The sequence below is a fragment of the Chrysochloris asiatica genome, unplaced genomic scaffold (assembly GCF_000296735.1).
Source record: "Chrysochloris asiatica unplaced genomic scaffold, ChrAsi1.0 scaffold00041, whole genome shotgun sequence".
Lineage (NCBI taxonomy): Eukaryota > Metazoa > Chordata > Mammalia > Afrosoricida > Chrysochloridae > Chrysochloris > Chrysochloris asiatica.
In genome coordinates, this window is record NW_006408559.1 from 1,714,245 (window position 1) to 1,728,755 (window position 14,511).

At 43.3% G+C, this 14,511-nt stretch overlaps 1 protein-coding gene and 1 pseudogene across 1 annotated transcript in view; both read left to right on the plus strand.

Annotated features, from left to right (window-relative positions):
- The first annotated feature begins 39 nt into the window (after positions 1-39).
- The window catches only part of SMO (smoothened, frizzled class receptor), a 28,788-nt gene continuing 14,316 nt past the window's right edge, over positions 40-14,511 (plus strand). Inside the window, exon 1 of the mRNA XM_006861124.1 lies at positions 40-623. Within this exon, the coding sequence (XP_006861186.1) occupies positions 317-623 (307 nt within the window). The 5' untranslated portion in view covers positions 40-316. The remainder of the gene's footprint in view (positions 624-14,511) is intronic.
- Positions 5,672-6,395, plus strand: LOC102813012 (annotated as a pseudogene).

The window sequence follows — 14,511 nt, forward strand, 5'->3', positions numbered from 1 at the left end:
GGGGATGGTGCTGAAGACTGGGGGCCCGGGAGGCCCCCGGGGTTGAGACGAGTTTGGTTGTTGAGCGAGGGTTAAGGAGTTGCTTGTGCACCGCGGCCCGGCCTTCGCAGCCCGCCATGGGCCGCGGCGCCCGAAGTTTGCCAAGTTGGGCGCCCAGAGGCCGGGGCGCGCGTCGAATGCAGGGGGGCCCGGCGCCCTGCTCGCGGGGCGCCCAGGTAGCCTGAACCACCCGCGCGGCCCCGAGGCTGCTCGTGTGGCCGGGGGCTCAGCCAGCGGGCGGCGGCGCCGGGGCTCTGCTGAGCTGGCGCGTCGGGTCATGGCCGCAGCCCGGCCCGCGCTGCTGGGGTTCCTGCTGCTCCTGCTGCTGGGGGGTCGGGGGTCGGCCGAGATCGGGAACGCGACCGGGCCTGGGCCGCGGGGCGCCGGCGGGAGCGCCAGGAGGAACGCGGCTGCCACCGGCCCTCCGCCGCTGCTGAGCCACTGCGGCCGGGCCGCCCCCTGCGAGCCGCTGCGTTACAACGTGTGCCTGGGCTCGGCCCTGCCCTACGGGGCCACCTCCACGCTGCTGGCGGGGGACTCGGATTCTCAGGAGGAAGCGCACAGCAAGCTCCTGCTGTGGTCTGGTAAGCGCGCTGGGGGGCTGCGGAGGTGGCCTGGTGGGGACCGGTGGAAAGAGCAGGCGCAGGCCTGAGCTTTGGGGAGGACAGAAGCTCAAACTTTGGAGCAGGTCACGTGCAGGATGGGACCCTAGATGATGGGGGATGACGGGGTAGGAGTGGAAGAGCCGGTCACAAAGAACCTGAGCCGAGGATATAAGGGGTCGAGAGAACCGGGAGGAGGGGGCGCAAGTCACCGCGAAGACTATTTTAAAGAAGAGGAGATGGTCCATCCACCAAGCGCCACTCTGAGAGCCAGGCCTCGGGGATTGGAGGAGGTGTTTAGACCTTAGAGAAGAGACCTGGAAATCCAGTTGTCAGGAAAATGGGAACAATTGGGATGGAAGAGATTTAGGGATTTGGAAGGCAAAGAAGATAGGGGATTCTGTGATGAAAAATTAAAAGGTAACCGGAAAATTTAGGAACTCTTGGTCTGAGAGAAAGGAAGTCCAGATCTTGTCTTGCTTTCATAAGAGATTTCAGTTTTCTCGTCTGAAAAATGGGCATTTTGATCCTTGTGAAAGAATAATGCTATTGCACTGATGGTTTGGTTGTTCTTTGGAAGTTTGGATCCACGGGCTTGTCAGGGCTGCTGAAGGACCCTTTACTCTGGGGTGCTAGGAGCCTGTGGATACTTCCAGAGCCCTCTCCTCAGGGTTGAGCTATTGGAGGGCATGAAAAGCTGCAGACTGAACCCAAATAGATCCTTCTTTAGCAATGTAGAATGGATTATCTCCTCATCTGTCCCTCTTTTGGGCTGGGGACCTAGAAGGTGTGCGAGGAGGGAACTAGCCCCGTGGTTCCCACTGTTGACCAGTGTAATTCCAAAACTACTCTTAGAAAAGAAATAAAAGCCTGTCAGCCCACTTTTTTTGACAGCTGTGCAAGTGTCTCACTACTCGGCTCTGCTCAGAGGCTCAGCTGGTGAAGGGAGAGGGTGTATGCATGTAGGTTACCTGTAGTGATTGGCTTGGCCATTAGACTTCTCAGGGCTTTTGATGGAATATTAGACAAGGCAGCAGCATTATCATTGGTACAGATGCTAGAGAAGGAATATGGAGGATGGTACCTTTGTGATGCTGTAGGATCACCATTGGATTGCCAAACACAAGGTCAGCAGTTCAAACCCACCAGCCAGCTCTACAGGAGAAAGATAAGACTTTCTGCTCCCACAAAGATTCATAGCCTTGGAAACCCTACGGGATCACTATGAGTAGGAACCAACTTGACAGTCCCTAACAGGGTGGAGCTGCATCTTATGTGAGGGTCAGGTCCAGAAGTCAGCAATCTTAGAGAACCCACAGTATCTTTGAAAATCTGTAAATTACCCTTGTTGTTGTTAAGTGCTGTTGAGTGGGTTCCGACCCATAGCGACTCTGAACAGGGTTTCCAAGGCTGTAAATGTTTACGGGAGCAGCTGGTAGTTTCGAACTGCTGACCTTGTGGTTTGCAGCCCGATTCGTAACCGCTACGCTACCAGAACTCCTTGTAAATTACTTAATATATGATATATGGTATATGGAGGAGTCCTGGTGTGGCACTGTAGGATAATTAACCATAAGGCCAGCGGTTCAGACCTACCAGCTGCTCCTAAGAAGCACTATAACAGAATCTCTGAGTCAAAACTGACTCGATGACACTTAACAACAGCAACATGATATAAGTAGAATGGAATTGAAAGATAATGGAATTACTTTGAACACCACATGAACCACCCGTATGGAAAAACCCCAATAGCTCAGCACTAGAATCTCAATGAGTAAATTATTAGATAGTCACAATTTGTGAACTTTTCAAAGCCCCCTTGTATGTTATTTTGCCTATAAAATATACTCCTTTTATGACCATGGTGCTGTTAAGTGCCAAGTTGGTTCTGATTCATAGCAACTCTGTACAGGGTTTCTGAAGAGTGGCTGATGGGTTTGAACTTCTGACCTTATTGTTCAAATCTACCTTTTGGTCCAGTGCTTATCCTACAGCGCCACATCAGGACTCCTTTATGGCCATCTGTTTGTATAAGTATGTAACATATAGTAATGTATGTAAGAAAGGAGACCCTTTGTGTTGTAAACAGTTAAGTGCTCAGCTGCTAACCAAACATTGGATGGTTCAGATCTACCCAGAAGGCACTTCGGAAGAAAGGCTTGATAATCTGTTTCCAAAACATCAACCATTAAAAGCTCTATGGCATGCTATTCTGCTCTGAAATTCATGGGGTAGCCGTGAGTTGGGATTGGCTCAATAGCAGCTGGGCTGGTGTGGCTATACTTACAAAATGTAGTTTTAGTCTTGAGAGGTATATAAATGTAATAATGCAAAAGATAGAATAAAAAGGAACACTAAAGAAAAGATAAAGTTTCTTTGAACATCACATGAAATAAGACTTGAGTTCAAGCACCAGCTGTATTTTAAAAACCCAATATCTCAACACTAGAGCCTCGGTGAGTAAATTATTGGATAACCACACTATGAGAAGCTATCTAATTTACATATTTTGTGAGGGTCCACCAGTTGAATTCTCCTAATTTAAATGTGTGTGTGATACTGCCCCCTGGCTGTTGTTGTTGTTAGGTGCCATCAAGTCGGTAGCAACTCATAGCCACCCTGTGCACAGCGGAATGAAACACTGCCCAGTCCTGGGCCAACTTCACAATCGTTGCTACACCTGAATCCATTGCTGCTGCCACTGTGCCAATCCATCTTGCCGGGGTCTTCCTCTCTTTCTCCAACCCTCCACTTTACCAAACATGATACTCTTCTCCAGTGACTGACTGGTCTCTCCTTACAACATGTCCGAAGTCTGAGAGATGAAGTCTGGCCATCCTGGCTTCCAAGGAGCACCCTGACTATACTTCTTCTAAAACAGGCCTTTATATTAATTGGCATCTCCACTAGGAGGATATATATGATGGCCCTCTTCCCAGCCCAGATTCTAGAGGGCCACCACGCAGCAGACTGAGAGGCCTCACAGCAAAATGCATGAGTTAAAGCTACCTGCAGGTTTAAACCTCAGTAGCTCAGTTACTGTTGTGTGCCGTCAAACTGGTTCTGAGTTAGAGCAACCCTACAAAGGATTTCAGAGAGTGGCTGGTGGGTTTGAACTGACAGCTGTGTGGTACTTATCTTACAGTACCACACCATGAGTTCAGAGTAGTAGCTCAGTAGGACTGCCAAAAGAATAAGCAAATCTGTCTTGGAAGAAATATAGCCAGAATGCCCGCTAACAACGAGAATGGGAAGCCTTTGTCTCCTGTACTTTGGACATGTTATCAAAAGGGACCTGTCCCTGGAGAAGGACATCATGCTTGGTACAGGGTCTGTGAAAAAGAGGAAGACCCCCTCCACCACCACCACTAGATGGATTGACACAGTGGCTGCAATAATGGGTTCAAACATAACAATTGTTAAGAGGACCTAAGACTGGGCACTGGGTTGTTTTTTTTTTTCTGTTGTACATCGAGTTGCTATGAGTCACTATGAGGAGGACACCTCACAACAACTGCACACCTCTGAGCACTGAGTTCTTTACCTTAGCTCCTCAATTGTCAGCTCGGTCGTGTTCTCACATAATTTGACTTCTGCTTAATGGTCTATGAAGTAGGGGCAGAAACAAGAGGGAGATGTAATCATATTTGCATTTTAAAAAGATCTCTTTGGGTGCTGTGTGAGGAAGCCAGGGAGGAAAAAAAGCCTGGAGCCTAGGAGCTTTGTGGGGGAGCTCCTCCCTCCGGCAGGTGGACTAGCCCAGGTGACAGATTATGACACTCAGACTCAAGCAACAGTAAAGGGGAAGGGGGCAGGTGCCAAAGGGTTTTGGAGGTAGGACCATTAGGGCTTGAATGAAATGAATGTGGGGTATGATCGAGGAAGATCCAGGTTTTCAGCTTGGGTGGAAGGTGGCTGCATTTCCTTCACTACTAAGAAGAGCATACTACTAAGAGAGGATGAGGTAGAAAGAGAGGAGAGGCTGTTTTTGCCTTGTGAACTTGGTTATTGTGGTAAAACGTATGTAACAAACCATTGGCCATTTTAACATTTTTTATGGCTACAGCTGAGTGGCATTCATTACAATCATCATGGTATACAACCATTGCCACTGTCCTTTTTAAAGAGCAAAGATAGTAGTTTAAGGTGCACCTGGCCCAAGCCAGGGTATTTTCAGTTGCTTCATATGCATGTGGAAGTTGGACCATGAATAAGGAAGGCCATAGAAGAATTGATGCATTTGAGTTACGGTGTTGGAGGAGAATATTGAAAGTACCACAGACTGCCAGAAGAACAAACAAATCTGTGTTGGAAGAAGTGCAGTCAGAATGTTCCTTAGAAGCCAGAATGGTTAGACTTTGTCTCTCATACGTTCGACCAGTCCCTCCTTATAACACCATGTTTGGTAAAGTGGAGGGTCAGCAAAACAGAGGAAGACCCCTGAGTAGAAAGATGGGCACAGTGGTGGTGACAGTGGGCTCAAACATAACAATTGTTGTAAGGATGGCACAGGACTGGGCAGTGTTTCCTTCTGTTGTGCGTAGGAACACTATGAGTCAGAACTGACTCAACAGCACCTAACAACAACAACAAAACAGAGAACGAAATACCTGGGTGGTGCAAGCAGTTAACATGCTTGACTGCTAACCAAAAGGTTGGAGGTTTGAGTCCACCCAAAAGTGCACTCAAAAGTGCTTCAGAAGGAAGGCTTGGTGGTCTACCTCTGAAAATATCAGCTATTAAAACCCTACAGAGGGCCCCACCCCTTCTCCATCCTAAGCGCAGGCTTGGAAGTCTGCGGCCAGCGCTGAATGGGCCACCCGGACAAGAACCTACAAAAGTTGCAAGTTTGGGCAGGTCTGAAGAGTGACATTTTGTAAACATGTAAACAGGTGCTGAAAATATAATGGTGAGCAAAGCAGTTGGTTGCTGCTCTCATAGAACTTAAACTTTGGTGAGGAAGAGAAAACCAAATAAGCAAATAACAAGTGTTCTGAGTATCCAGGTTGGGCAAAAAACTGTTTTGAGATATGGTGGTTTCAGCAAAGTCTCAGTTTCCTCCCATCAGCCCTTGTAACCTGACTGCCGCTACTTACATCTTTTCATACGTTACTGCAATAACACTCCATCATGTTGACCCTGCTTTGCCTATATTAGGCATTGCTACCGTTTATGTTCGTTATAAGCAAGTTCATACTCTGAATCCAGAAGAGAATCATATCATCGGATTAAACAAGGCTGGCCTCATAGTTGGATTACTGAGTTGCTGAGGACTTTCTGTTGTGGCAAACTTCTAGAAAACAGCCCTTTTTGCTGCACATGTTAGTGGAGCCATACTCACCTTTGGTCTGGGCTCATTATATGTTTGTTCAGACTATCCTTTTTTACCAGATGCAACCAAGAATTCATGGCAAACAAATATTGTGGCTCAGACTACTGCTGGTTAGTTATCTGGTGTACAGTAAGTGCATTTAGCATGCTGACTTGCTCATCACTTTGGTGTAGTGGCAATGTTGGCACCGACATAGTATGGAAACTCCATTGGCACCCTGAGGACAAAGCTTATGTGCTTCATATGATCACTACTGCAGCAGAATGGTCCTTGTCATTTTCCTTCTTTGGCTTTTTCCTGACTTACATTCGAGATTTTCAGAAAATTTCTTTATGAGTGGAAGCCAGTTTGCAAGGATTAACCCTGTTTATGACACTGCTTCGTGCTCAGTTAGCAATGAACGAACACGACTGTTTCCCTGAGACTTATGATAAAAGGATAAAATCTTTCTGTAATGTTTTATGATTCTCAGGGATTGGGAAACAGTCAGAAATGCTACCTACTCTGCTCTGCAATTTTCAACCAGTTAATCAAGGTGGACATTGACATTTATGAGTATCATTAATCAAGAGACACAAAATAAGCCATTTGATAGGTTATTTAAAAAGGTATTATCAAGAGGACCGTTTAACACATTTATGCCTTTGCTTTTTTATCCCAGAAAATAAAACCAAAGAACTGTTTAAAAAAAAAAACAACCGTACAGAGCCCGATTCTACTTTGACATACATGGGGTCCCATGAGTCTGAGTCAACTTGATGGCAGCTAGTTTACATAGAAACTCAGAACTCCTTAAGAAGTAACTCATTTCCCTTCCCCAGCAGCTGGCAACCACCAATGAGCTTTTGTCTCTATGCGTTGGCCTGTTCCAAGTATTTCATTAAGTAGGGTTCATACAGTCTATGTCCTTTTGTGTTCCTGCAGTGGCTTGTATCAGAACTTCATTTCTCTGTATAACTGAATAATATTCCTTATTTATCAACTACCTCGCTATCTGACAGTTCACATTTATAAGCATAGTGAGGAAAAAAAAAAAAAATCTGGTGTCGATTTTGTGCGTTAACAATTTATGTCTGATCATAACGACAGCCCAGGTAAGAGTGACGCTTACTGATGTATCAGTTTGCCTGGGCCTTGATTCTCAGTGGTTTGTCAGTTATGTGATGATGTAATAATGACCTGCTCTTTGGAACCTAACCAAGTCAGAGGTCGTTGTTGTCTTGATGTGCCGTGGAGTCAGTTCCGACTCATAGCAACCCTGTATGGGGTTTCCAAGGCTGTAAATCTTTATGGGAGCAGAACGCCTCATCTTTCTCCCATGGAACAGTTGGTAGTTTTGAACTGTTGACCTTGAGGTTCACAGCCCAATTTGTAACCACTCACCACCAGAGCTCCAAGTGAGTGGAAGTCTTATTAAGTCACATTTTACTTAACTATTCATCTGTTGATAGACATCTGATATTGCTCCGAACATTGGTATCTGTTTGTATTTCTACCTAGGAGTAGAATTGGTAGATCCTATAGTAATTTTTAATTTAAAATTAAGAAAGGTGTGTGACAAGGTTGTATTCTTTCACCATACTTATTCAACCTGTACGCTGAGCAAATAATCCGGGAAGCTGGGTTATATGAAGAAAAATGTGGCATCAGGATTGGAGGAAGACTCATTAACAACCTGCGATATACAGATGATACAACCTTGTTTGCTGAAAATGAAGAGGACTTTAAAACATTTACTGATGAAGACCAAAGAGCACAGCCTTCAGTATGGATTACATCTCAATGTAAAGAAAACAAAAATCCTCACCACTGGACCAATAAGCAACATACTTATCTACGGAGAAAAGATTGAAGTTGTCAAAGACTTCATTCTTCTTGGATCAACTATCAACACTCACGGAAGCAGCAGTCAAAAAATCAAACGACATATGGCATTAGGCAAATCTGCTGCACAAGACCATTTTAAAGTGTTGAAGAGCAAATATGTTAGCTTGAGGACTAAGGTGTGCCTGACCCAAGCCATGGTATTTTCAGTAATCTCATATGCGTGCGAAAGCTGGACAGTGAATAAGGAAGACCATAGAAGAATGGATGCTTTTGAGTGATGGTGTTGGAGGAGAATACTGAAAGTGCCATGGGCTGCCAAAGAACCAATAGATCTGTTTTGGAAGAAGTGCAGCCAGAGTGCTCCTTGGAGGCCAGGATGGCTAAGCATCGTCTCTCATACTTTGGACATATTGTCAGGAGGGACGAGTCGCTAGAGAAGGATATCATGTTTGTTAGGGTGGAGGGTCAGAGAAAAAGAGGAAGACTCCCCAACGAGATGGATTGGCCAGGTAGTGGCATCAATGGACTTAAGCATGGCAACAGTAGTGAGGCTGGCCCAGGATCAGGCAGTGTTTCGTTCTGCTGTGCATAGGGTCGCTATGAGTCGGTGCCGACTCAGTGGCACCTAACAACAACAACATAGTAATTCTGCAAGGATGGTGGTTCAAGCTCACCAACTGCTCCTCAGAAACCCTATACAGGGTCGCTAAGGGTTGGAATTGAACTCGACGACATTTAACAATAACAACAAAAAGTAATGCTTTAGTTCTAGCTAATGCTGTGGACTGCAAAGTCGGTTTGAACCACAAGGTCAGTGATTCAGGCTTACCAGTTGCTCGTCAGAAACCCTATATAGAGCTGATGTGGGTCAGAACCAACTCGACAGTACTTAACAACGTCAACAACAGCATTGTTCTATATTTCACATTGAGGAACTGCCGAAGTGTTTTCCACTACGGCTATGCCATTTTACAATTCCATCAGTAGCGGATAAGGGTTTCCATTTTTCTACATCCTCACCAACATTTATTTTCAGTTTTTCTCATCTTATCCCTCCTACTGGGTGTGTGACCATTTGAATTTGACGTGCTCATTGGACATTTGTGTACAGGTACCCAGCAGTTCTGGAACTATGAGTGGATGAAGAAAGGTGGCCACTATGTGCTGCTTTGGCCCAACCGCTGAGGCTTTAGAAGGATGCCATTGGGTGTGGAAGTTTCTAGAAAAGGCTAGGTCAGTTTCTCCATCTTTACAGAACTAATGTCTTTCCTATATCTTTAAGTTCTCTTGATGTGGTTACCTCTATCAGTCAACATCTCTCTCCATTAGAGCTTGCTCTTTATTCTCCCAGGCATTCCAAGCTGACCAGATAGATACTAAGTACAGGCTATAATCTAGTTTAGGCCAAATTGAATTTGGTCAGTGGAGGGGGAAAAATAAAAAACAAAGGCCTGCAGTTGGCGAGGGCAATCAATCTCTGAGAGCCAACATGTAGGCCTTTCTCCCTGACCGCTGCTGTGCTCAGAGGGTACTCATGGGTACATCATCTGTATTACCCACTGGGTGCAGCCAATAGAAATAGCCAGAGAAGTTGGGAAGGTATTTATTTGAGTTAAGAGCTGAGTGGAGGACTGTCGTTGGTGATCATGGGTTAGCAGGGACTGTTCAGGAACAATTTCCTTAGCCCTTTCTCAACCCTGCCATCGAGTCCATTCCAACTCATAGCAAGCCAAGAGGTCAGAGTAGAACTGCCCATTTGGGTTTCCAAACAGTAACATTTCCAGGAGCAGACCATCTCAGCTTTCTCCAGAGGAACAACTGGTGGGTTTGAACTGCTGACCTTAAAGCTAGCAGCCCAATGTGTAACCCATGATGCCACCAGGGTTCCTAATGAAGAGGACTTTAAAACTGATAATCAGAATCCCTTAAAACAGTTTATTGATTGTTTGGAAAAGAGAAACATACAGAAAAAATACCTCAGGGATCCAAGCTTTCATTTCTGCTACAAATGTTGAACTTTTTTAATTCTGAAATTTCGCACGTCTATACCAAAGCATAAGGAGCTCTGGTAGCACAGTGGTTACGATTTGGGCTGCAAGCCACAAGATCAGCAGTTCAAAACTACCAGCTGTTCCATGGGAGAAAGATGAGGCTTTCTGTTCCTGTAAAGATTTACAGCCTCGGAAAGCCTGTCCAGGGTCGATATGAGTCGGAACTGACTCCATGGCACATAACAACAACAACAACAAACCAAAGCATATATATACCAAAGCATATGTTACCAGAGAGTCAATTCTGGTGTGTCAGAGTAGAACTCCTTCATGGGATTTTCAACCTTTTTTTTTTTTTTAAGTTTTATTGTGAATTATGTGATAGTTTACATGGGAGAACATTAGTTTTCCATTCATCCTGTTGTATATTGTTTCATTGCAATGGTTACAATCCTCCTATGCATTACCAATCAATGAAAGGGTACATTCTACAAGCCTGCTCCACCACTACCCTGCCCCCCAGTAGTCAGCACACAGGCCCTGTCTCTCCCTGGGTCCCGAGTCCCCAGCTGCTCCATCTCTCCACATCATCAATCTCTGCCTCCATCTCGGAGATCGCTGCTTCTCTGGGTAGGGTCTTGCTGTCCGCTCTTCCCCCTTCATGGTTCCAGGGACCTCCAATCCTAGCCTGCAAAGTTAATCATTCCCCTCCTTGCCACAAAATGTCCACATCTACATCTACAACCCTCACAATCAGTCCTGGTAACAATTACTCACTATTGTATCACAAGAGACCCATCCACATCTCCTTTCGTCAGCCCCCGCTAGACAGACCGGACACTACTCAGTGGAGACTCCACCCTCCTCCACCCTCTGGATCTAGGTTACCTCTTGAAAGCTTGTAAGCCAGTCACTTCTTGCCTTTGTAGTGCCCCCATTTTGGTAGCTGATATCCAAGTTGCCCATCCCTGTCCATTCTGTGTATGGAGGGGGTGGAATGATTCTTGCTGTAAAGATTTGTTCCCTCTTTTGAGTTGCTGCATCCATACGTGTAGGTCAAGTTCATCAAACTGTATCAGATTACTCTTTTTTTCCTCTTCTTTCTTCTTCTAGTTGTGCTCTGGTCTTCAGTCTTTTTTAAAAGTAGATCACAGATCTTTCTTTCAAAGAGCCTCTAGGCCAGATTTACAGACTTGGGAACCTCATACAGGGTTGTTATGAGTTGGAACCCACTCAAGGGCACTTAACAACAACAACATGCAATCTACCACCAACAGATGTGGTGGTTGCAGTTGAGATGAATTAGCTGGAAAGGGTAAATTGTACCACTGAATCATTACCCTCGGGTACATACTTCTTGTTGTTAAGTTCTGTGGAGTTGATTCTGATGCATAGTGACACTACATAGGGTTTCCAAGGAGTAGCTGGTGGGTTTGAACTGCCAGCTTTGTGGTTCACAGTTCAGTGCTGATCCTACAGCGCCACACGAGGAGTCCGGTAGAATTGCTAAGTATATGCATTTTCTGGGTTACTTACTGTTGTCGTCAAGTGCTGTCATTTCAGTTCCGACCTATAGCAACCCTGTATAGGGTTTCCGAGGAGCAGCTGGTGGGTTTGAACCACTGATCTTGTGGTTCAAACTGACCTTACAGTCCCATACATTATCCTGCACCACACTAGTACTCCAAAACAGATGAAGTCCTTCCAGCCTTACTGAGAAGTTAAACTGTTTTTTAGAGTGGTTGTACCAGTTTACACTCCGGAGCATTAACTGCATAGGAGAGACACCATGTGGTACTGTCAGCCCTTAAATTTTTTGCCAATCTTTTAAATTTTTCCAGTTGTGTGTGTTGATTTATTATGCATTTCTCTGATTACTAGTAAGGTTAAGCACCTTTCCAAATGTTTACTAGCCATTTGGGTTTCTTCTTTTGTAAAGTGTCTGTTCAAATCTTTGGTACTTTTTTTGGGGGGAGGGTAGGTCTATGTGTCATTTTCATAAGATTTGTAGAAGTTCTTTTTATATATTCTGATACGAATCCTTAATATATTCTATTTTTATATACATTAAAAAAAAGTCTTTCATTCTTTTTATGGATCTTCTGTTGGACAGAAGTTCTGAACCTAAGATCATTTCTCAAACTTTGCATTCAAGTCTAATGCTTTTGGTATCTTATTTAAAAATATTTTTTCCTATCCAAAGTCATGAAGTTATTTTATATTATCTTCTAATAGCTTTTGGAGTCCTGGTATGGCACTGTAGAATAAGCACTGGACTGCCAAACACAAGATCGGTGGTTCAAACCCACCACCCGCTCCTCGAAAATCCTATACAGGGTCACTGTGAGTCAGAACTTGACTCAATGGTACTTAATAATAGATTTGCTTATCGGTTGATTTTTGTACAAATCTAATTTCATAGACATTGTCCAACACCATTTGATAAAAAGAACATCTTTCCTCTACCGTTCTTCTGAAAATCAAATGTGTGTGTTGCATGTGTGTATTTTTCTGGGATCTTTATTTCCTTCCATGGATCTCTTTGTCTATCCCTTGTCGATACCACACCATTTAAATTGCTATATCTTTATAGTATGGTTCTTAGCCTTCTTCGATCCATGGGCTCCAAGGTAAGTCCTATGAACCACTTCTCAGTATACTGTTTTTAAACACGTAAGGTAAAACAGATAGATTTTAAAAAACTCATAGGATTACAAAGGAAATTAATTATGTTGAAATACAGTTATCAAAATATAAAAAAAGTCTATGCCACAAGAATATATGTGCTTCTGTAATAATTAAATCACTCGCAGGTCTACCAGTACCAGTTACCTCTGAGTGGCCTTTGACTTACGTGTGTTGGAGTAGAACTGTGTTCCATAGGGTTTTCATTAGCTGATTTTTAACTTTGCCCTACCCAAGGACCACTGTAAGCTTGAAGTAGTGATGAACATTCTAACATATGAAGATATCAGCAACAAAAACACCTGTGTTTTCATTTTGACTGTCACACAGATACTGCTAACATTCCTGTTGTGTTTTGCTTACAAAAATTCTCAGTTGTTGTTGTTATTGTTGTTAAGTACCGTGTAGTCAGGTCTGTCTCATAGTGACCCCTGATAGGTGTCATTTTTTCCCATCTAAATTCACGAATCCCTGTAATCAATCACTCCAGCAATTTCTTGAAATGTTTTGTAGTCGATAAACATCGTATGGTTTTAATATTAAACATCTATTCATTTAATATAAAATGCTTGATATTGATTGAAATCACATGGAATATATAGGTTCATTTTGTTATTTTGCCATCTCTATAACAGTGAATCTTCCAATCATTGCACATTTATATATTTCTATATATTTAGGCCTCTCATTTTTCTAAATATTTTTTCTACAGTTTTCTGCAGAGTTCTTATATATAATATAATTACAGTAAATTTGCTAGATATACTTGTAGACATTTGATATGTTTTATCCTATTGTAAACGGTACCTTTAGTATTACTTCACTTTCTGTTTGCTACAGTGAATAGAATCACAGTTACTTTGAATTTAATAAACTTACTAAATTTGTTCTACACACCTATTCTTACGATTTGTGAAGAATGAGTTTTGTATCTGTCTTTTCAAACCTTTATCTTTTGTTTACTTTTATTGCCTTATTGCCCTAGTTAAAGGTTCTGGTGGCACATGGGTTAGGCATTGAGCTGCTAACTTCCGGCTCAGCAATTTGAATGCACCAAGCCACTCCTCAAGAAAAAAGATGAGGCTTTCTGCTCCGTAAAGATTTGCAGCCTCAGAAACCCTATACTGGATAGCTAAGAATCAGAACCAACTCAGTGGTACATAGTAGTTTCAGCAGCCTAGTTAAGACACTTCAGGACAGTGTTCCGTAGAAGTGGTGTTAACAGCAATGCCCCTGACTGGTTCGGAATTTCAAAGGGACAACTTTTCTGCCTTTGGCTATTAAATGTTTGCTGTAGATTTCTTATCATTCTTCTTTCTCAGATTAATGAGTTTTCTATTCTCAATTTAACAGCTCTTTTTATTACGGATAAATTTTGACTTTTATCAAGTCCTTTTCCTGCATCTACTGAGATACTCGGATAACTTTTCTTCTTTAATCTGGTACCACTGCACATTGCATTTGCCGAACTTCCTAATGTTAAACCAACTTTAGAATAATAGTTCTCAAACTTGATTGATACTCTGAATCACACAAACTAAAACACCATTTTTTCAAGGCTAGTTCAAATTATGGCAAAGGTTACTTTTATTTAAAGTATATGACTATAGAAAAAGAGGCCCTGGTAGCATAGTGGTTACAAGTTGGGCTGTAAACCTCAAGGTCAGCAGTTCAAAACCACCAGCTGTTCCACAGGAGAAAAATAAGGCTTTCTGCTCCTATAAAGATTTACAGCCTTGGAAGCCCCATACATGATCGTTATGAGTCTTACTTAACAACAAGTGAAAATTTTGAGGACTTGAAGCACTTACTGATAAAGATCAAGATTACAGCTTTCAGTATGGATTACACCTCAATGTAAAGAAAACCCTCACAACTGGACCCACATACAACACCATGATAAATGGAAAAAAATTGAAGTTGTCAAGGATTTCATTTTATTTGACTCTACAACCAACGTTCATAGAAGTAGCAGTCAAGAACTTAAAAATGTTATATTGCCTTGGGCAAATCTGCTACAAAAGACCTTTAAAGT